Raw genomic sequence first — 24,090 nt, 5'->3', positions numbered from 1 at the left:
TTGAAAACTTGAAAACTGGATTTTCAAGTTTGGCTGATTGGCTGATGGAGTCATGTGACCAAAGTGTCAAGTTGGTCACCATTTCATTCATTAGTTCTTGCTGACTGCCACTGACCTCATTTTCCTTGACAAAAGGATCAAAACGTTTTACTTTCTTCCTCTGCTTACTAATTAGTTTTTAATGGCAGAATAAGGAGATTAACTCTCAGCTGATAGACAGTTCCACTAGCAGAGAATAAAAATGTTCATCCTCACCTGAATATTTCCAGCTGAGAATGGAAGAGTGGACGACTGATTCTCCAGTCGTGTGTCATATTTATGGAGTTTTACATGCATAGCTCCACATTAAAAGCTCCCTCTATGCAAATTCAGTGACTTAGTGTCGTTCCAATATATATGACAAATATTTTTTCTCCTATTTACTGCAGAGTATTTCCAGGTACATCCTATCCATTGCTATGGGTTCCTGCCTGCTTAATCTAACCTGTTATTGGTGTTTTCTGTCTGTGATGGCGTGTGAAGTTTATCGCTCCTCCCCAGGTGATTTCAACACAGCAGATCAGAAAGCCAGTATATCGCACTGTTTTTCAGTGTTGTCAGTTTGGCAATGAAATATGAACATAAGCTGCTTGAATGGCAGAATTTACTGAGATGTTGTGTCACTTGTTCATGACACAACCACCAGACAGAAGAGGAAGGCTTCCTCTTCTGTCTGGGTGGAGTAATTCAGACTCTGACACAGAGCAGCTGTTTCCTCTGCATTTTATTAAATACAATTTATCACCTTTCACATAGTCCTTTTAATTTTATTTTCTTTATTTTGTGTGCATGCTATGTTATTGTCTGAGGATAAATGCGGTTCGGTATCATCGTTTACATTTAAACAATAAAATATTAAAATAATGAAAAACATCGATTTGTTGCTTCTTGGTCTAAATAATAATGAATGTAGTCAAATTTCAGTGTATGTAATTGCGTTTTGACTCTTTGGAGTTTGACGTTGTCCACAGAAAAAGTTTGCGTAGCTGCTGCAGACTTTCACGCCAGCGAAAAAATGTGCATATATTTACGCAAACTTTGACACAAAGTTAATTTTTATACACACCGACTTGTGCGTAAAATATGGCACCGCACATTTTTTGTGCGCACGCAGCTTTACGCATGAGGCCCCTTGTAATTTTGTTGAGCAACCAGCATTTCACACCATGAAGAACACTTAGAGGTGATGATCTCAATAATCCACAATTTCCAGTAAGATTTTCATTGCTTTTATTTGCACAGCTTAGCAGGAACAGCTCACAGTAAGAAACAGAAAAAAGTACATAAGTTGCAAAAATGACCAAGTTATCTTCCTCTTAAACTGAGGTTGAGTGAACTTTTTAATAAATTTGCAGAAAACAGAGAGAGAGAGGCTCATACCTTTTCCTGGGTTGATTTATTTGTTCTTTGTGTAAAAAACATGGTAAACATCCAATATTCCCCAGTGGACAGATGTAGCCCCAAATATCTAATTGAAAATTCTTCAACTTGTTCTTGACAAAACCTGAGAAAGTTCTTGGATCCAACAAAAGAAAACCTCAGCGTGAAGCAGCAGTCTGGAGAATGAATACAGATTGTGAACCCTCATCTGTTGGCTGGTGGGTCGGCCTCATCAGGACTGCAGTTCTTCTCTCCAAACCCTGAAGGTCGTCACCATCTCTTCTCCATGTGAACACAATGTCTGCCCCGAGACAGAACCCTGAACATCAGTCAGTGGTTCTGCTTTATGCTGTTTTGCCTACGTAACTTTTCCCTTTAACTGATCAAGTCTCCCCTCTTTACTGGAAGATTCCTCATTTTGCCGTTGAAACTGTTGTGAAAGATTCTTCCTGCAGCCCCCAAACTCTCTGTCCACAAGAACTTCCTCTTTTCTCACAACACATCTGTTCAGTTCCTCATCTTACTGATTAATGTTTTAAACATTTGCAATCAGAATATCATATAAGTAACAAATACTTACTTTCTACATCACATTACTTTCCATTATTGATATCATTGTTCAATATTAATTCATTATTGATATTTGTAGCATTTGTAAATCAAACCCAGAAAAAACTCAATAAAAACAAATTGTCATTTTAAAGTGCAGAAGAACAAGTTAAAGCCCCTTCAGTTTTCTTTACAGTCAGAGCTAACTTGTTGCTGCTACATGGAGGAAGAACTGAGGAAGAGGACAAAAACCCAGAATATTGGCCCAGGGGTCAAAGGTCAAAGTGGTCAGCTCCAGTATCCCCAGCTGGTCCAGAACAACATGACCAGTGATCTCTCTTCACTAAAACAACAGAGCAAACTAAATAAACTCAGCGTTGCTTTAAGAAGAGTAAGAAGCCAAGATGGCCGCCTTTCCTGCTGCTCCGTCTTCACTCTCTGCAGTCCCAGCAGGAAGTGGAGACTCTTTCAGAAGAAGTGGGTCTGCATGCTGGCTACAAAGGCTGAAAGCATCAGAGATCTGTGAGCGAACAGCACGGCGTTCTTGACTCACAGAGAAACATAGTGAGGCAAAGCGACCAGAACAGCTTCAATTCATGAAGCTCTATGAAATATTCAAGGTCAACAAAGTGACGTCAACATACAAACGACCTGCAGCAACAAGAGAAACGCACAAGTTTAGAGAGTCAACCTGAAATGAACAGAGCTGGATTTAACAGCCGCCCTGATCTGCTTTCAGGTTTACCAACTGATCCATCTGAACTCCCAGAATGCACCAGGTTCATACATCAACATGGCGGCACCAGGTCCAGTTCTGGTTCTGCTCACTGACCTCTTAGTCTCCTCTAGCCTGCACAGCTAGAGGTAGGCCACTTTCTGGAGCGACAATGATGCTGATCAAATATGCTGAGGTCTTTTAAAATAAAACACTGTAAATAATAATACTGTTGTAGTTTGATAACTAGCTTAACTAAGAAATTTGGAGGAAAAACAAGAGTTTTGATTAATTAAATGGTTCTCATGTATTTTATTTAAACATCTTCAGTCTGCATAACTAAAAAATATCCTTTTGCCTTAATCAGAAGCTTAAAAAACCTCAGATCAGATCAACTGAGCAGCATGTTTCTGTATCTGTGCACTATCAGCTGCACACAAAAAAACCCACAAAAAAATGTAATTAAAAACTTAATTGGAGCTATTATGGAGCTAAAAAAGTAAACCACCAAAAATATTTGACATAACACTGAGAATCAACGACTGTAATGCAAATCTTCATTATTTACAAATTTTACAATTACTAAAAAGATAAAAAAAATAAAATCATATAAATAAATATATAAGATCATATAAAGTGATTGATGTTCCTGAAAACTGCTCTAAATGTTTCCGTGGGACATCCAGGTCTAAACTGGTTAAACTGGTTTCTGTGATGGAAGCTGAAGTTTCCCTGCAGTTTCCAGTAAAGCATCTTTTTATCTGTGGAGCTTTGAGGAACATTTTCATGTCAGCAGCAGAAGAAGAAGCAGCAGAGAAAAGAGGTTTGAAGTGTCTTTCATGATTCAAAGCTGAACTGAAAATGATTCCCATGTTTCCATTCTCAGATCATTTCTGGTTCCAGGATGAAAATGAATCAGAGAGAAAAAAGATCAACTTTCCAGTTGAATCCAGTTCAGATCAAAACTCCATGAAGCCTCTAAATGGAGCCCAGTTTGAATCGGATCTTTATTGATCCAAAGAGACAAACAATATCAGACACTAAATGACAGACATGAGAAAATAAACAGGAAGAAAATCTTTGAGGTCAGAGGTCATCATCATAATCCAGTCAGAGTCTCTTTAGACCAGTGGTCCCCAAAGTCGGTCCTCGAGAACACCGGCATCCTGCATGTTTTAGTTCTCTCCCGGGTTTAGCTCACCTGGATCAAATGATGGCTCATTAGAGGCCTAAGAGGAACATTGACATGCTGGAAAGGTTGTTACTATCACCAGGGAGAGAACTAAAACATGCAGGATGCCGGTGTTCTCGAGGACCGACTTTGGGGACCACTGCTTTAGACTCAAACTGCTGCAGCTTCAACCTATGAGGATCAGCAGGACACAGAGACCGTTCTCTACTTTACAGAGATCATCAGTTCCTCCACCTGCAGAGAGAAGAAGGATGGAGAGATCAGATCAGTGAGTGTTTCCAGCCTCTCTCCAGCAGCAGTCAGTGACGCAGCACATCCAGTAGATGGTTTCCAGGCTGCAGTCAGACTGATCTCAGAGCTGTGACCAAGATGAACCTTATCAGTTTTTTCCTGTTGAACTGAGAGAACAAGCAGATCTAAGATCAGATCAGCTTGAACCATTCTCCTCCCACTGAGAAGCTGTAGCTTTACTGGGAACACTGGAGCTTTGCTCTGATGCTAACTGGGTTTAGTTCAATATGCTGACAGCAGCTGGACTCACTACAAACATTTACTTACTTTAGAATCTCAACAAGATCCTCCAGCTGCTGAACATCTGAATCCTCCAGGTTGTTGTTTCTCAGATTCAGTCTGGTCAGATTGATGCTGTTGGACTTCAGAGCTGAGGCCAGAAAATCACAGCTGATCTTTGACAACCTGCAGCCAGGCAACCTGAATAAAGAATAAAAGATGAGCTGAAGCCAATAGGATGCAGGTGAACCAGTTAATCCAACAGAACCAGTTAAAGATTCTCATGAATCTTTAACTGGTGCTTCAATAAAGACCTGCTGACTCCAGAACCAGAACCAGAACCTGGTACTGGGTCATGTTGTGTTGGAGGATTTTAGTCAGTAAAATCATTCCAGGTTCTGATCAAAGTGTTGAAGCATCAATCATTGATTATTGATTTGTTCCTGTCAGATTCCAGGAATTCACTTTCCTAGACTGGGTTGAATGACCTTTGACCTGCTTCACATGAGGGGGATTTCTACACACTGGGGGTCTGAATGCTGTCCTGTTCTGACCTCAGGTCAGCAGGTCCAACTCAGTTACACAGAGGGACTAAATTAAACTCTGGATCCAAGTCCAGGAACAAACTCAGAAAATATTTATTAGAACAGAAGATATGAACTTTGATTTATGATCAATTATATATAATTATTCACTGAAATATCAATAATTATATAATTACATACAGCAGTTTCTCCAGTCTGCAGCCTTCAGTCTGTAGAAAACCACAGAGCTCCTTCACTCCAGAATCTCCCAGGTTGGTGTTGCTCAGGTCCAGTTCTGTCAGATGGGTCGGTTTGGACTTCAGAGCTGAGAACAGATTAGCCCAGCTGGTCTCTGACAAACTGCATTCCCACAATCTGAATAAAGAATAAAAGATGAGCTGAAGCCAACAGGATGCAGTTAAAACTAAAATATGAACAAATAAATAATAAAATGTAGAAAATTAATTTCCCTGAATGTAAAATAAACATGGTGAACTGATTCTAACATCTGATCCAGTCAAACTGGTTCAAAGAGTCCAAACCAGCAGAACCAGAACATTTGATCAAAAAACAAACTCAAAGTTTTTCTAAAAGTTTCTCAGGATCTTAAACTCAGTCGGATGTTTTTTCTCTCCATGTTTCCTTACAGTCTCAGTATCAGCTGACTGCTCTGTACCATCATTTATCATCAGATATTTTATGTCTCCAGTTTTTGTTCATTAATCTATTAATGATGTTTTTCTTGCTGGTTGTATTTTAACTGCAGCTCATTGCTAAGTATGACAGATGTAAACGGTTTATTTTAATCCATCTAATTCAGAGTTTTACAACATCCATTACAGCTCAGATTCTGAAAGTTGATCATTTTCTCATTTTGTGGTGATTCAGTTTCTGAACTATCAACTAGAAAATATTGAGTCTTTTCTCTGTCAGATTGATTTGGGTCATTTAGTTCAAGTTCTGAATCCTTCATCAGAGACGCTGCAGAAATGGGAACATTATCATAAAGGAACAACCTGATTGTGAAGATGAATCATTTTTAAATCTACTTTCCAGGTGAACCACATGAGAATGATTTCAGTAACTGCTGAAGCTTGTTGCACACAAAGCTTTACAAAGGTAAGATCTCACTTCCTGTCCTACAAAATAAGAGCTGAATCAAGATGTTTGAACTAAATGACTTGAACACCATAACCTTCACAAAGTCAGTATTTACTGCAGGACTGTTAATTAATGATCTTTATATTATTTCTGTCTCCTTCATGTCCAGGAACTCTGCCAGTAGACTGTGATCATCCTGATAGAGTCTGACTGTCAGAACAAACTCAGATTTCCTCTGGAAGCTGCTCTCAGTGGTTTGGAGGACGACTGACTTGTAATTTGCTCCATCAGTGGAATTGACACTAAAATGGAAACTCATCACTTGCTTCCATGTTGTTTTGCTTCCTGCCAACATAAAACTCCTGCATGAGCTGCAGCTCCATATGAGCAGGCAGTCAAGTCCCCAGAAAGTTTCCCTGTTTCTAGGAACCATTTAATCCAGAGTTGGTCGACTTTCTCTGTCCATCTCTGTCAGACTGTGAACCTTTAGTCTGAGCATGTGCAGAACCTCTCCTAACACACCTGGTCCAGATTCATGTGCTGCAGTCTCTGCTGGTTCTGATGTCTGGACCAGAAAACTCATGTCCTGAAGAACCTGCAGCCTGTTGAGCTCAGAGAAAAACTCAGTGGTCTGGATTTTTAAAAATGAAGCTAAAGTTGGTTTCTGATTGAAGCTTCTGATTCAGGAAATGGATAAACGGCAATTCCACCTAATTATTCACTACAACCAGCATCTTTAATCTACTCTAGTTAAACATTAAAACACCTGGAATCTTTAAACCTGGACTAGATGATTATCAACTAATAGCAGAATATTTAAAACTAAGTGTGGGATTACTGGATCTTCAATAAAGGGAGATTTTCATTCTCTCTCTCTCTCTCGTTTAGCATCTTGACCTTTGACCTGGTTCACATGAGGGGGATTTCTACACACTCGGGGTCTGAATGCTGTCCTGTTCTGACCTCAGACCAGCGGGTCCAACTCAGTTACACAGAGGGACTAAATTAATCTCTGGATCCAAGTCCAGGAACAAACTCAGAAAATATTTATTAGAACAGAAGATATGAACTTTGATTTATGATCAATTATATATAATTATTCACAGAAATATCAATAATTATATAATTACATACAACAATTTCTCCAGTCTGCAGCCTTCAGCCAGTAGAAAACCACAGAGCTCCTTCAGTCCAGAATCTCCCAGGTTGTTATTGATCAGGTCCAGTCCTGTCAGATGGGTTGGGTTGGACTTCAGAGCTGAGAACAGAGACGTCCAGCTGGTCTCTGACAAACTGCAGCCCAACAATCTGAATAAAGAATAAAAGATGAGCTGAAGCCAACAGGATGCAGTTAAAACTAAAATATGAACAAATAAATAATAAAATGTAGAAAATTAATTTCCCTGAATGTAAAATAAACATGATGAACTGATTCTAACATCTGATCCAGTCAAACTGGTTCAAAGAGTCCAAACCAGCAGAACCAGAACATTTGATCAAAAAACAAACTCAAAGTTTTTCTAAAAGTTTTTCAGGATCTTAAACTCAGTCGGATGTTTTTTCTCCCTCCATGTTTCCTTACAGGCTCAGTATCAGCTGACTGCTCTGTACCATCATTTATCATCAGATATTTTATGTCTCCAGTTTTTGTTCATTAATCTATTAATGATGTTTCTTGCTGGTTGTATTTTAACTGGGCGTTTCCACCTAATGTTTCACTACCTTCAGTAACTTTAAACTCTAGTAAAAAAACTACAACATCTAGACTCTCGATTATTATCAACTAATAGCATAATATTTAAAACCAAGTGTGTCTGATTTGTGGAACTTCAATGAAGGGCGATTTCATTCTTTTTGTATGTGGACCACCTGAGAACTGATCTTCTCCTTATCAGAAATGTCCATTATTTTTGCTGTTATATTGAGTTTTAGTTTTTTTGTTTACTCTCATAAAGGATGCTGAAGGTAGTGGAAAAATTAGGTGAAATCACCCTTTACACATTTCCCGAATCAGAAACCAACCAACCAACCTTAGTTTTTTTCAATCAGTGTTTGCTCCATCGAATGCATATGAAAGTAAATATGTGCCATCAGAATTTGAATAAAAAATGCATCTGAAACTTGAATATTTGTGATTTCTTTTTCAATTTAAAAAAAAAATCAGTCATATTGAATACCAGCATCATCGAGGTCAACGACCATGGAGGTGAACAATGGAGTTCACAGTCCCTCCTTGAAGCATACAAGGCAGCCATACTAGCTTACTACATTAGCGGTAGCATCTCCTGGAAAATTAGTGGGATTTCTTTTTGAAATAAAACACAGGGAAATCGGGTGTGGGACAGCCAAGAGAAGGGGGGAGAGGGTTGGGGTCTAGGAGGTAGCGAGAACTAATATGCCAGCATTACATGGTGTAAGATTAACAACGGACCAAACCCGTGTTTTAAATCAAGCTTTAATATCATGTATCAAACTTCATGCGCAAAATAAAATATACTAGAGAAATATGAAAGCATTAAATTAACCGTTGGGTTTGCGTTCACCTCCATGGTCGCTGGCCTCGGTGAAGCTGGTATTTCTTCAATATGACGCTCGCGTCATGTGATTGGCTGGGTGTTGAAATCTGACAACGATTGCTAATGTCTGTGACCTGAAGTAACCATGCCATTTTTGTACAGCGAATTTTTAGACGCTGAATTTGAGACAGCAAATTTGAGCAAGTTGAATTTTTAGGACACTGAAAATATTGCATTTGAATTTTTAAAAGTTGAATTTGTTTATATGCTGAATTTTTTAACACTGAAAAGAAAACATTGAAAATTTCATCACTTTGAAATAGAAATGTGAATTTTTTTAACAAATGAAAATTGCAAACATGTACAAATAATGACAGAATTTTTTTAAATTGGAAAAGTAAGCGCAAATATACAACATTCAAGTTTCAGATGCATTTTTTATTCAAATTCTGATGGCACATATTTACTTCCATAAATGCCTCTCTTATTCTTCAGGCCAGTGGTTTTCATCTAATATGTATATATATATATATATATATATATATATATATATATATATATATATATATATATATATATATATATATATATATATATATATATAACAATTTCTTTTTCATTGTTAAAACTATTTGTAGGACTGAATTATTTTTCTTCTGCCAAAGTTCATCTCTCTACAGAGTTAGATTTGTTTCACAATTATTCAATAAAAAAAAAAAACATGTCAAACAAAAAAAATCTTAAAAACTTTTTAATCAAAAATAATTTTTTACGAAACAAAAAATTTTTTAAAGATTTTTTTTGATTGAAGTCACCAATTTTTTGATTGAAACTTTTTTTTTTGGTTGCAACTTTTTTTTTTGGTTGAAGCTTCTCTTTTTTGGTTGAACTCGTTTTTCTTGCTTATACAACTTTATTTGCTTTGGCGAAGCTGACATGAACATTCTGGGCGGGGCTTAAGGATGAGAAATTTAAGACGTGTTCCAATTGGTTAGCGCTGACTAAAGCGGATGACTCCCTGAGCCCGTACCAAAGGGCCCGGTACCCCATACTCATGATAAACAGCCCTTTACTTTAAATTTTGATCACCACATTTTAATATGAGTTAGCATAGCTTTAGTTAGCATAGCTTTAGTTAGTGTAGCTTTATCTAGCATAGCTTTAGTTGCCATAGCCTTGTTCTCTCTCTCTCCTAGCAGCCTGATTGAGATTTATTCTGTTTTCTGCTGGTTATTTGTTTGTAGTTTCAGTTTAAAGTTCCCAGTTTAGTGACCATCAACTTTATTGATCCAGTAATTTAACTGTAAAGTTGGGCTGTTGTGTTAATAAATTATTTTACTCATTTTTGTTAATCAAAAACATTAAAATGTTTTTGATGAACATTTGAATCATTTCTTTAAATATATTTCTTTTAAAAAGAAATATATTTTTAAAAGAAATACATTTCTTTTAAAATATATTAATTCTAATATATTTTAAAAGAAAATATATTAGAATTAAATTATTAACTAAACTAAGGATTAAAATATCAATAAATGATTTTATTGGATAAATAGAGAAAACAAACCTCAGTTTCTTCACTGTACTGACTGAACTCTCCAGGATCTCAAGAAGATTCTTCATATCAGAGTTTCCAGGTCTCAGTATGTCGATCCGATTTATTTCCAGTTCAGTCAGATCTGGTTTGGACTTCAGAGCTGAGGCCACAACTTCACATTCAACGTTATAGAGCCTACAGCCACCAAGTCTGTGATGAGAGAAGAAATAAATTCAGTTCTGATTAAATCAATCTGGATCATAAACAGACTAAAATATAACAGTGATGTCATCATGATGTCATCATCTGATCAACATCTGATCTTCAGTTTACTGAGTTTGACCCGACAGAGAGTCTGTGCAATTCCTGACTAAAGTCCAGGTTCTGGTTCTGGTTCTGGTCCAGGCTTCATGTCCTCAGACCTTCAGCTCAGTCAGATGTTGAAGATCTTATTTCATCTGTGAAGGAAAGTTCAGTTTCTCTGCAGCATCAGAGCCTCAAAGGAACTGCAGCAGCTGATGAAGAGGCTGACTGAGCTGAATGAAGGAAACTACTGGAGATGATGGAGAGGAGGAGGAACTGCTCACAGCTCTGACTCACACTGACTTGGACTAGACCGTTTGGCTCCTTGAGATCTTCCACCAAGCAGGTAGTGAGTTATAAATGAAGTGAGCAGAGCAGGAAGTCAATGCTGGGATTTATTTTAAAGTTTCCATCAGACCTAAACAGTGATTTTATAAAAAGAATCAAAGATCCTAAAAGGTCAATTGTGGAGTAGCAGCTCAATGAGTGAAGAAGAGTTTAAAGTTAAGATGTGTCTCTGGTTGATTGCATCTTTCAGAGAAAATAGATTTTCTGGATTTCTCAATGTTTTGTATTCATTTCAACCTGAAATATCATGAAAAGTGGAATATTTTTAAAAGGATCAAAAATGCCTAAAAACCAAAAGCTCCAATTGTCCTGGATGAACTCATGTTTGGATGTTTGAATGGCTGAAATCATCCAGAGGATGAAGCAAGTAGATAAAGGCCAAAAAACATCCAGAATCAACTTGAAGAAAGAAGAAGAAACAGGAGGACAATAGTGCTGAATCAGCATTCAGACAATGAAAACATCTGGACTCACCGAGCCTTTCTGCAGTTTCTCACAGCTGGAACCAGTCTCAGTCGTCCATTCTCTGATGTGTTGTACTTCTCCAGGTCCAACTCATCCAGAACCTCTGACATCTGCAGCATGAAGGCCAGAGCTGAACAGTCAGTCACTGAGAGTTTCTTCCCTGAATCCAGCAGCCGTTGGATCTCCTTATAAAATGAGACGTCGTTCATCTCCACCAGAGAGTAGAAGATGTTGATGCTTCTGTCAGCAGAGATTTTATCAGTGTTCATCTCCTTCAGGTTGGTGATGATTCTCTGGATGGTTTCTGGACTGTTCTCTGTCTGACCCAGCAGATCTTCTAAGAGTCTCTGGTTGGACTTCACAGTGAGACCATGAAGGAAGCGGACAAACAGGTCCAGGTGGCCATTTTCACTGCAGAGGGATTTCTCCATGACTTTCTTCATGAACTCATCTAGAGATGTTTCATTGTATTTTTCTCCCAGGAACGTCTTGATCACCTCTGACCTCCTGCTGGTGAAGCAGTGGAGCATGTAGACTGCAGCCAGAAACTCCTGGATGCTCAGATGAACAAAGGAGTAGACGGAGATGTTGCCCAGCCCTCTCTCCTTTTTAAACATCTGAGTTAAAACTCCTGAATTCTGTGCAAATTCCTTGCTATCAATGCCACACTCCTTCAGGTCTTTGTCATAGAAGATCAGGTTTCCCTTCAGCAGCTGATCAAAAGCCAATTTTCCTAGAGTCTCAACCAGCCTCCTGTTCTCTTGATCTTCTTCAGCTCCTTCATCATACTTTTCCTCCTTGATTGTGAGTTGAAGCAGCAGGAACTCTATGTACATCTCAGTCAGGGTCTTGGGCAGCTCTCCTCCCTCTCTGGTCTTCATCATTTCCTCCATAACTTTAGCAGTGATCCAGCAGAAAACTGGGATGTGACACATGATGTGGAGACTTTTTGATTTCTGGATGTGGGAGATGATCCTGCTGGCCTTCTCTTCATCATCTCTGAATCTCTTCCTGAAGTACTCCTCCTTCTGGGAGTCAGTGAACCCTCTGACCTCTGTGACCATGTCAACACATTCAGCAGGGATCTTATTGGCTGCTGCAGGTCGTGTGGTTATCCAGAGGAGAGCAGAGGGAAGCAGTTCCCCCCTGATGAGGTTTGTCAGCAGAACATCCACTGAGCTGGACTCTGTAGAATCAGTCAGGATCTCCTTGTTGTTGAAGTCCAGAGGAAGTCGACTCTCATCCAGACCATCAAAGATGAACAGAACCTGGAATGTTTCAAAGCTGCTGATTCCTTTGGTTTTAGAAAATAATTTATGAATCAGTCCTAATAAGCTGAACTTTTCTTCTTTCAGCAAATTCAGCTCTCTGAAAGTGAATAGAAATATAAAGTCAATGTTCTGGTTGGTTTTGCCTTCAGCCCAGTCTAGAGTGAATTTCTGTGTTAACAGTGTTTTCCCAATGCCAGCCACTCCCATGGTCATTACTGTTCTGATTGGTTGATCACTTCCAGGTGGGACTTTAAAGATGTCTTCTTGTCTGATTGTTGTTTCTTGTTTCCTGTTCGCTGTTTCAATCTGTCTGACCTCATGTTCCTGGTTGACCTCTCTAGTTAACCCCTCTGTGATGTGGAGCTCTGGGTAGATCTGGTTCAGAACAGTTTTATTTCCAGGTTCAGCAATGCCTTCAGAGAAACTCTGGAACTTCATCTTCAGAGACACTTTAAAGTCAGGCTGATACTGACCAACAACATCTGAAGAAAGAAAGAAAGAAAAACAAACAAAATAAAAACAATTTTCAATATTCTAACAAGTAACTGGATCAATAAAGTGGCCAGTTTGGTTCTTCTTCATAATCTTCTATGAAGGAAACATAATTCAATATTTAGAGAATATAAAAGTCATTCCAGCTTCAGTCTACAAAGACTGTAGCCTGTAGTCTAGATATAAGTCTTCTTTTGTCAACCACCAACACATTCAGCCTGCAGCCCCATTGAGTGAACTGGAAACTCAGTCCCTATCAAACTGTAAAGTTTCTGCAGTATTAGCAGGTCATATGGATGAAGGTCCAAAGCAGAGATTCATGGTTTCATGGTGGCCCAGGATCTGGAGCAGTTGGTCCAGCCAGGTGAAGAACCTCTGCCTGTTTTTTTTACTTTGTGCTCACCCTGATTGAGTGATTTTACCTGAACACTGCCTGGTAATAGTTTTTTCACAACCACTTTAAGAGCTTCATGACAGATAAATGATGTTGTCCAATCTCATGTCATCCATTCATCATCTGAGGGAGACGACCATCAAGACGAGAGACGGTTCATTTGCTTTGTGCTCAAAATGATAAAACAGTGGGAGAAACTGAAGATGCACGATGACGTCCTGTACAGAGTTTACAAAGATCCATTTACAGAGAGAAAGTGACATCAGTACATGATGCTTTGACCAAAGAGGAGGGAGTTCAGGTTCAGGTAACAATTAATTGGTTGCCAATTTGAGAACATGTAGGTGGAACATTGTTTTGCTAAGTGGACATTAAAAGTCTCTAAAACTCCTTAAAGTCACTTTCTATCAAAACATAAAAACCTTTAGTTACACAGAGATTGTTAGTAAAACACAGCTGAGTTTAGCTGATGTTACCTTGTATGTCGCTTCTGTTCAGGGGGGAAATGTAGCAGAGTTCAATTTATTTACTTTTTAATATTATTTTTAATCTTTTGGTTCCCAGGTATAGGACCTTTATTGATGTTGCACAAGGCATGTTTCAGTAGCTGCAGCAGCCGGTAAGATGTGTGCTAATATCTCTCCCTCAGTGATGCTTTTAACGTTAAAATACTTTTAACTGTTTTTGTGTTGCATAAAAATGTAATGTTAACTGTTACTAAGTTGTTTTAAAGACTTTGGGTTTTATTAGAGTGAAACATTGTTGCTTTTAAGAAGTTTGTATGAAACTTTCCCTCCAAAATGTTTTTTAGGAGGATCTGCCTACATCATGTCCTCTGGCTGAGTCCCACCTGCTGTGAGACTCGTTCTCTGGTTCAACATGTAAATTGCTTAATTTCACCTCATGGTTTGTTTGTCAACTATCAACTTTAAACAGTTTCATCCACATGATCATCAACACACATTTATAATTAAGATAATGCAGTCATGCACCTCCAGGGTTACAGTTTTGTAGTTTCTTTAGTTGAAATGATAAACAGGAAGAAATCTGAAAGGAAGTTTTTCCATTTCTTATATGGGAAAGAAAGCTTGTCCTAATCAAAGCCCGTCTAATATATTCTGTTTTTGGCAACCAACATGAGAAAGTATCTCAGTTGAGATTAAATACATTATACATGTGAATATTTTCACAAGTTTAACCAATTTTGACATGTTTTATTATCAGTATAGTTGAGCCTTGTCTGTCTTTATCTATATTAATACCAAGTTCACTTTTTATTAAGATTGTTTTTGATAAATGTTCAGGATTAATCTGTCAGAAGAATCTTTGATATTCTGTGGTTCCAAAAACCAACAAATGCTGATTGGTTGTTTATTGGAAAACTTTTTCCAGCATGTCGACATCAAAGTGTTCAGTCAGACCAAAAGCTCCTCCTGATGTCCAGGAGCAGCAGAGTTTCCTGCCTGAGCGATAAGACCAAGATTCTGGATTCTCTGAGGTCCTGGAAAAACCAAGTACCATCTGTCCAAACCTCTTCTGCTTTTCTGTACAGTCTCTTTGCTCTCCAGCCTCATCTGGGCCGAGTGAGCAGCTGTTTTCTGCTGCTGGAGAATTTTATCAAAATCGTAACAGACTCAATGTCAAAATGTTGGAAAAACGTATTTTAAAATAAAATTAAAATCCCAGTGCACCTGCAGGAACTTCAGTTCTGGTGGTTCTGACCCATCTGGTGGTTCTGAATAGTAACTGGTGTCTCCAGCAGGGGGCACTGTCCTAGTCAAAGCCTCCAGCTGCTTCTTTAGGTCCCTGTCTGTCCTGGACCTCCTGATTTGTTTCCTCATCTTCACTCATTACATCACATTGACTTTCTGATCAGTCAATCATCACTATTGATCACCACCAATCATCTGATTGGACAAATACAGCATTTATGCCACTGACCTTTAACCTGGAGATGAACCCGTTTCATCACCAGGATGACTTGTTTCCTAATGGAGACTCTGCAGGTGTAGATCCCGCTGTCTGTAACTGAGGGACGTTCCAGAGTCAGACTGAGGTCCCCAGTCTTCAGTGGGTCGTCGTTCATCCTGGTTCTGTTGATCAGATTCTGTCCTTCAGGATCATCAGAACCTTTCTGATACACATGGACCGTCCTGGTGTCTCCATCCTTCCACTCCACTCTAGCGCCTCCAGGCAGACAGACTCTGGTTCTGCAGGGCAGCAGGACAGACTTCACCCCAGAATCCACCTTCATCTGTGGAGCTGAGAGACAACAGAGGACAAGATGAGCTGGACGGACAGAGAGACGGACAGACAGCAGCTCTGATGAGAGAGAAGTGGAGCAGATGATGATCAGCTGATATCGTCTCTATCGTTCCTCCTGGACCTGGATGGACCCATCAGGTCAGAGACCATGAAGGTTTCTAGTAAAAATGTTTCCTTGTAACTGAGATGTTCAAGTCAGAGAGAAAAATCCTTCAGCAGTGTCACATCATCACCAAGGCAGTTTATGTAACTGTTCTGAAGGCAGGACTGAATTGTAGTTTCTAGCTTCGCCACTAGGGGGCGCAGCCATTTTGTGAGCAAAGTTTTGTTCAGATGTGAAATAATGTTCATGAATCAGAGCAGATCAGCATTAGTTGTTAGTAGGTAGTTTATGTGTATTTATGACCATCAGACTGGTAAGATACAGCTTATTTGTGTTTAATAAGATTAATATGTATATTTTGTTACTTTAGACATTTTCTGTTTGCTCATTTTGCCCAGAAGAAGTTGAGTTTTACTGTATTAGTAACTGAAATATAAGACGGGAGTAATGAGAAGTACGTTTTATTTTATTTTCCAAATATAGCGAAGTTACAAGGGCTTACATTAAGGTTTAAAAGACAAGTAATGTGATTATAATATGTTTGTAGCTTAGAAAATTATTATTGGTGTTTATGGTGGATTGAAAGTTTTATTTAGCTATTCATCATCTTCCTTTGTAGATTCACATATACTCACATCCATCCACCTAAACCCTGAATCTGCCGATTAAAGAACCAAGAAATCATCACCTTGTTATTTGATTGAGGGTCAATGAGGCTTTTAATCAAAGAACATTCTGCGATCACCACCTCAGTAATCCAAACCCTATTGTTGTGATCTGCATCGTAACTAATTGGTCCTTTGAGTCGGATCGAGATGACTACAGAGTGAATATGGATTATTACTCTGAATGAGCAGGTTGGGTCCACAGAGGGCTGTGTGACCACCAGGATGGATAATTATGAGGGATAAACATGGTCGTCTAAACGCTACGTTGGAACAGCATCAGACTAGAGAGGGACACGGCGAGGTGAATGTTACTCAGCATGTTACAGGAGTTTATGACCATTGGCAGCAACTGCAGGAGGATAATAATCGACTTCAGCTGGTGGTTAAAGACAGGGACAGATCTAGAAAAATATCTATGGGGTGGCTAGAGAGGGGCAGGGATTTTTTCAGGGGTGGCAGCATATACCTATATATACATTTGTGTGTGTATGTGTATAACATTAGACTTAATTTACTTGTTGCAAAATATTATTATTAACTTGCATTGTTTCAAAATGAGCTTCATGTAGCACCGAGGCTTAAATATAATTTCTTAATATAGTATAGTTCATTATTTTTACGTCTTTCATACGTAATATAGTAATTCATATCAGGGTGATTCTCCGAATTCGGTGCCTTTTGTGTCCCACAGGTTTATCTCAAAGATTTTCATATAATGCAAGCAAATTTTTTTTTGAGAAAATCAAGAAATGGAAATATCCATGTGTCCTAGTAATGTCACATGCAAATGTTTTAAAAATCATGTTTTGAAAAATGTTATGGGTTGTTGAAGTGTAGTAGTCAGCCAAATGAGCATGTCCCCACTGACCAATGTTAATTTTTCAATTAATAAATAAAAATTAATTGTACCATTTTAAACATTTTTTGGTATACTTTAACCTACATAAAAGAAATATGAGAAAATTACATGAATTATATATAAAATAGCACTTTTTAATCCTGTCCCACAAGTTTTGTTCAAACCTGTAATGTTCAGAACCACCATTTTTGTAACGGGGTTGAATTTTTTTGTAACGTTCAAAAACTGTGGTTTTATTACTGGGTTGAACGTTGGACTGTTGTTAAGCCAGCCAGACTGTTCAACCCAGTAACAGTCTGGTCAACTTTTACAATGGGTTCAACGTAGCGCGATACATTGTTGTAATTTTCTTTTTATAGCAGCAAATATTAGACCAATATCTTTTGGACCGTATGCAAAGTTTAAAGAATGATTCAAAAACATTAAAAAGCCTGATAAATTTTTTATTTTTAAGTGTATTTTCATGAATTATGAGAAGTGTTTTTACATCAAGTTGCCATATTCTACTTATCAGTCTAATTATTATAATATGATTCAGAATCATAAAATATACTTACAATTAATTATTTTAATCTAGGGACAGGTGATCTCAGAGGAACTGGAAGAATTAGTTTAATTATGTTATGCAGTTATACTGATAGAGGAATGAATTGTCCCGTCGCGGGGTTGAATTTAAAGCAACCTAAGCAGCAAAGAAATTCGTATTAATGTTTGGGATTTCATGCATAAGGTGGGGAGACACATTTTCTTGGAGGTTTAAAGAGTCCTTCAACAGGCCTGTCACGATAACACATTTTGTTGAGCGAATAATTGTCTTAAAAAATTATTGAGATAAACGATAATATTGTTTCAAGACCTTTTGACACTGATTTAATGGAAATGACTAATAATGCATACTATTTCCTGCCATAGATAGATAGTTACGGTAGATTGTCGTGGCTGCTCCGATCTAAATCAGGGGTTTTCCCCGACTGGGAGTTTAACGCTGAATGTGACAGGTAGCCAATCAGAAAGCGCGGATTTTCCTCCTGCTTTCTTTGAAGGACTTATTGTTTTAATTTTGATGATTTTGCCGTACAGCTCATGAAAACCCAAAATCCCCGTCTCAAAAAATTAGCATATTTCATCCGACCAATAAAAGAAAAGTGTTTTAATACCAAAAAAGTCAACCTTCAAATAATTATGTTCAGTTATGCACTCAATACTTGGTCAGGAATCCTTTTGCAGCCTTCAATGCAGCGTGGTATGGAGGCAATCAGCCTGTGGCACTGCTGAGGTGTTATGGAGGCCCAGGATGCTTTGATAGCGGCCTTAAGCTCATCCAGAGTTTTGGGTCTTGGTCTCTCAACTTTCTCTTCACAGTATCCCACAGATTCTCTGTGGGGTTCAGGTCAGGAGAGTTGGCAGGCCAATTGAGCACAGTAACACCATGGTCAGTAATACCAGTGGTTTTGGCTCTGTGAGCAGGTGCCAGGTCTGCTCTCTGTGGGGTTCAGGTCAGGAGAGTTGGCAGGCCAATTGAGCACAGTAACACCATGGTCAGTAATACCAGTGGTTTTGGCTCTGTGAGCAGGTGCCAGGTCGTGTTGAAAAATGAAATCTTCATCTCCATAAAGCTTTTCAGCAGATGGAAGCATGAAGTGCTCCAAAACCTCCTGATAGCTGCTGCATTGACCCTGCCCTTGATAAAACACAGTGGACCAACACCAGCAGCTGACATGGCTCCCCAGACCATCACTGACTGTGTGGGTACTTAACACTGGACTCCTGGACTTCTGGCATTTTGGCATTTCCTTCTCCCCAGTCTTCCTCCAGACTCTGGCACCTTGATTTCCGAATGCCATGCAAAATTTGCTTTCATCCGAAAAAAGTACTTTGGACCACTGAGCAACAGTCCAGTGCTGCTTCTCTGTAGCCCAGGTCAGACGCTTCTGCTGCTGTTTCTGGTTCAAAAGTGGCTTGACCTTTGACCTGGGGAATGCAGCATCTGTGGCCCATTTCCTGCGCATGCCTGTGCATGGTGGCTCTGGATGTTTCTACTCCAGACTCAATCCACTGCTTCCACAGGTCCCCCAAGGTCTGGAATCGGCCCGTCTCCACAATCTTCCTCAGGGTCCGGTCACCTCTTCTCGTTGTGCAGTGTTTTCTGCCACACCTTTTCCTTCCCACTGAGGAGCCTTGATACAACACTCTGGGAACAGCCTATTCGTTCAGAAATTTCTTTCTGTGTCTTACCCTCTTGCTTGAGGGTGTCAGTGATGGACAGCAGTCAGGTCAGCAGTCTTACCCATGACTGCGGTTTTGAGTAATGAACCAGGCTGGGAGTTTTTAAAAGCCTCAGGAATCTTTTGCAGGTGTTTAGAGTTGCTTTGTTGATTCAGATGATGAGGTTAACTGCTCATTCAGAGAACCTTTTCATAATATGCAAATTTTTTGAGACAGGGATTTTGGGTTTTCATGAGCTGTATGCCAAAATCAGTATTAAAACAATAAAAGACCTGAAATACTTCAGTTGGTGTGCAATGAATCTAAAATATATGACAGTTTAATTTTTATCATTACATTATGGAAAATAATGAACTTCATCACAATATACTAATTTTTTGAGAAGGACCTGTAGATGTTAAAAAGGTAAGGGGACAGTTTACTTCCCTGCCTTACTTCGTTACCAACATTAAATGAATTAGACACTGTGTTACCCCATTTGACATGCATCGATTGATGACCCTACCAGTAGACAAGAATTCTAATTAGATATTTGGGTACACCTCTGCTTTCTAACTTGCAGAAAAGTTTTTGGTGATTCACACGATCAAATGCTTTAGAGGCATCAATAAAACACATAAATACTGTAGTGTTGTGCAAATTATACAAGTCTAAAATCTCCTTTAGCGGAAAAATACACGTCTGTGCCACGTTTGGGTTTAAAACCGAATTGATTATCGGAGGTCAAGACAAACTCTTCCAGCCTATTTAGAAGGACTCTTTCTAAAACTTTCGACAAGCTACTAGCTAATGCTATGGGTCGGTAATTCTCCAGAGAGCTAATCTTACCCGCTTTGTCTTTAATAATTGGTACCAGAATGACAGATAATATTGAATTAGGTAACAGAGCATGTACTAGACAACCAGTGAAACACATAGAAAGTAATGTACAGAGTTTCTTACTTGCATTTTTCAGATGCTCATTATGTATCTGACATAATGAGATGCAACAACGTTATTGTTGTTGTAAAGGATTTTGGTGCAGTTTTTTAAAGTGGTATATGAATAAACTTGACTTGACTCTTCTGCCCAAACGTCGCATCCCACAAAGGCCATAAAAGAGAATAAAACCCACAGACCATCCATACCAGAGATTACCAAGAATGATCACAGGTAATCTGTCAGATTAAGAAGATTAATATTCTTCCAGCCGATGAAACAGAGGTTCAAATATCAGGTGCCATGTGACCACCTTAAATCTGAAGAAGCTTTTCTAACTGCTGACTCGTACAGTAATTCACTAGGGGCCTCTACTCTGATACGATTCACTCACTAAACATTATGGCCAGCCGCACTGGCTCAGGTTATAACAGGAAATAAGATCAGCTACCATAACTACGCAGATGATACACAGCTCTACATTATGATGTCACCAGGTGACTCTGAACCCATCCAGTCACTGAACAGATGCTGAGAACAGATAAATGTGGATGAGCCAAAACTTTCTGCAGCTGAACAGAAACTGAAGTTATTATCCTTGGACCTAAAGAGGAAAAATTTAGAGTTACAGATCTAGATTTATGGATCTGTAAATGCCCAAAGTCGGTCCTCAAGAACACCGGCATCCTGCACGTTTTAGTTCTCCCTGGAGGTAGTAACAACCTTTTCAGCATGTCAATGTTCTTCTTAGACCTTCTAACGAGCCATCATTTGATTCAGGTGCGTTAAACCAGGGAGAGAACTAAAACATGCAGGATGCCGGGCCTCGAGGACCGACTTTGGGCACCCCTGGTCTAGATTTATAGATCTAGATCAGTGGTTCTTAACCTGGGTTCGATCAAACCCCAGGGGTTTGGTGAGTCGGTCTCAGGGGTTCGACGGAGCCTCTGCCGCGGAGGTGAAGACATTTGTGTAAAGTCGTGATGACGCCCCGCTTTGCCATCACTTGCTGCAGAGGATCACGTTACATTGCTTAGCCAATCAGAGCTGCACTGATTGGAGGAGTTCCACTCTCAGCATGGATTTGAACTTGTGTCTTTAATTACTTCAGTAAAACTCACAGTTTTTACCAAATTCTATAGTCTAGATCTGCTTCTTAGTCGCATCTTTTCGGGGTTGGTATTGCCTCTAGTGGCGTGGGGGTGGTAATACAACTAATATAATTACATTACTATATACAGTACATTACTCAAATTATTTTGTGTGTGTGTGTGGGGGGGGAGAGGCGGAGAGAGATCATAACCCACTACAGAAGGGTTCGGTGAATGCGCATATGAAACTGGGGGGTTTGGTACCTCAAAAAAGGTTAAGAACCACTGATCTAGACTATAAATCTAGAGATCTATAACTAAATCTAGTTACAGATCTAGATGTATAGATCTAGATTTGTAACTCTAGATTCTAGAGTTTTAGATCTAGTGTTTTAGATCTAGAGTTCAGCCTCTAGAATCTAGAGTTACAGATCTACAGTCAGCTTCAGTCCTTTCAGCTGGAAACCAGAGATGTAGGCCTGTCGTGATAAACAATAAATTAATCGGACGATAAAAAAACCTATCGAGATCATTTTAATTATCGTCTTTATCGTCTCTTCCTGCCTTTTTTTCTTTCCATTGATGACACTGAATTAAAAAAGGCTCAGCTCCGGTGCTCTCCACTGACCCTCCCTTCTTTATTTCCTTAGTCTAATGTCCAGCGCACATTACATGAGTTGTCGGCCCATTTTCAAACCCTGAGAATCCACATATTAGCCGACAGAAATCCTAGGTATAACGGTCCGATCAGGTTCGTCGTGCCGTGTGGTGTCCAGCCGCATGGGCACAAAATAACGGCTGCAAGTCCAGTTAACTAATTTTAAAATCAGGCATTAATTAATGCTTTACTAGAATCTACCTGCGATGCATGTGGCTATAGAGTCAGCGTAAAGTCCTGACTGAATGAAAATCATTATAACCTATTTATGTCACGTTAACGAAGAACAGCTGAAAACCTACCGGGTTCATCAATTGCGGTAGCAATTTGGCTCCAACTCCTCTCTGTCATTTCTATATTCTTTGCATGAAACGTTAAATAAATATTAATGTTGTTTCCACATATCATCTCCGATGTCCGCGCTTTCTGATTGGCTACCTGTCACATTCAGCGTTAAGCTCCCAGTCGGGGAAAACCCCTGATTTAAATCGGAGTGGCCACGACGATCTACCGTAACCCCCCACACACTGCAGGATGATCGGTTAGATCGGCCAACGATCTAAGATTGTCATAAGGGGAAAATAGGGGCAAAAAATGGTGTAGTGTGAACTATTTCATCAGGTAGTGGGGATGTGCCCATCTTCTCTATTTAAATCTAGTGATTACTGAAGGACAATATTGTATACAGACTTCATAATCTGCACTCTTTTGGTTGAATGCAGTATTTATTTCCACTTTGGCTTTATGTTGGTTAGTTTTTATTCAAGTACGTTTTTTGTTAATGGAGACTGAGAATCCATTTTATTTTGGTTTTTGGTTGTTTTGTTTATTTAGTTTATCAGTTCCAGTGTTACGTGTTATTATGAAAATAAATATCAGGAAATCGCATGCATTATTAGTCATTTCTATTAAATCAGCGTCAAAAGGTCTTGAAACAATATTATCATTTATCGCAATAATTTCTTTACACAATTAATCGTCCAGCAAAATTTGTTATTGTGACAGGCCTAGAGATCAGGCTGACCTCTGACATCTGACCTGACCCTTTGGTTCCACAGTGGTCCTTACAGCAGCTGCAGAACATTCCAGAACCAGAGGACTAAAGTCTCAGATCAGAGAAACTCGTCGAGGCGTTTCTCTTTAGTTTCTTTGATTCCTGCAGCAGGTCTGACTGACAAACCAACGGTCCAGAACCCTGCTGCTGGAGTTCCGACTAGAACCAGGAGAATAGAGACACCACCCAGTTCTACATCAGCCAGCTCTACAACACCCAGTTCTACAGTCCTTCACTGAGAGGAATAGACTTTAAATCCTGTCTGTAGTTCATAAATCACTGAACAGATTAAAGATCTGCAGCTGCTGGATCAACCTTCAGGCATTATGTTTCTGGTTCTGCTCTTCATCCAGAATCAGAACCAAACATGGGGAAGCAGCATTCAGCTTCTATGCACCACAGATCTGGAACAAACTTCCAGAAAACTGAAAAACAGCTGAAACACTGTAAAACTAAGACCCAGCTAGTTAGTTTCTTTGATTAACAATAAATGAAACATTCATTAACACATTTAATAATGATTATATTTGACCAAATGTTTGTTTCATAATTGGTGACAGTATTTTTTTCTGGTTAAAGATCCAGAGAGCAGAGAAACGCTGCTGGTTCTGGTTCTGTTCATGATGTTTCTATCTATACTGCATTTGATCTGAACATGAATGAACAGAAAGATCTGAACTGATATGACAACAGTAAACGTTTACCTCTGACCCCAGGACAGGTCCATGCTCTCTAATAGCATTCTGGGTAGAAACATTCAGAGACTCACCTGGACGGAAATAACCTTTAAAATGATATAAACAGCCTGCAGAGACGATCAGAACCGGCAGAACCAGCAGAACCAGCAGAACTGAGGCCCAGGATGGAAACGGTTCTGTGGAAAAACAGAGAAAGATTGACCTCAGTCTGACC

At 39.2% G+C, this 24,090-nt stretch overlaps 1 protein-coding gene across 5 annotated transcripts in view; it reads right to left on the bottom strand.

The window, feature by feature from the left end:
* Positions 1 to 1,252: 1,252 nt before the first annotated feature.
* Positions 1,253 to 24,090, bottom strand: part of LOC103456824 (NACHT, LRR and PYD domains-containing protein 3-like) — a 31,396-nt gene continuing 8,558 nt past the window's right edge. For all 5 annotated transcript variants that reach the window (XM_081612774.1, XM_081612785.1, XM_081612781.1 and 2 more), the window contains 8 exons: positions 23,948 to 24,052; positions 15,278 to 15,598; positions 11,189 to 12,932; positions 10,094 to 10,273; positions 7,145 to 7,318; positions 5,111 to 5,284; positions 4,434 to 4,586; positions 1,253 to 4,109 (listed from right to left, as the gene is read on the bottom strand). In XM_081612774.1, coding sequence (XP_081468900.1) covers positions 4,097 to 4,109; positions 4,434 to 4,586; positions 5,111 to 5,284; positions 7,145 to 7,318; positions 10,094 to 10,273; positions 11,189 to 12,932; positions 15,278 to 15,598; positions 23,948 to 24,052 — 2,864 coding nt within the window. In that variant the 3' untranslated portion in view covers positions 1,253 to 4,096. The remainder of the gene's footprint in view (positions 4,110 to 4,433; positions 4,587 to 5,110; positions 5,285 to 7,144; positions 7,319 to 10,093; positions 10,274 to 11,188; positions 12,933 to 15,277; positions 15,599 to 23,947; positions 24,053 to 24,090) is intronic.

The sequence above is a fragment of the Poecilia reticulata genome, chromosome 2 (assembly GCF_904066995.2).
Source record: "Poecilia reticulata chromosome 2, P_reticulata-male-v2, whole genome shotgun sequence".
In the NCBI taxonomy this organism is placed as follows: domain Eukaryota; kingdom Metazoa; phylum Chordata; class Actinopteri; order Cyprinodontiformes; family Poeciliidae; genus Poecilia; species Poecilia reticulata.
This window is presented reverse-complemented; position numbering and strand designations above follow the sequence as displayed.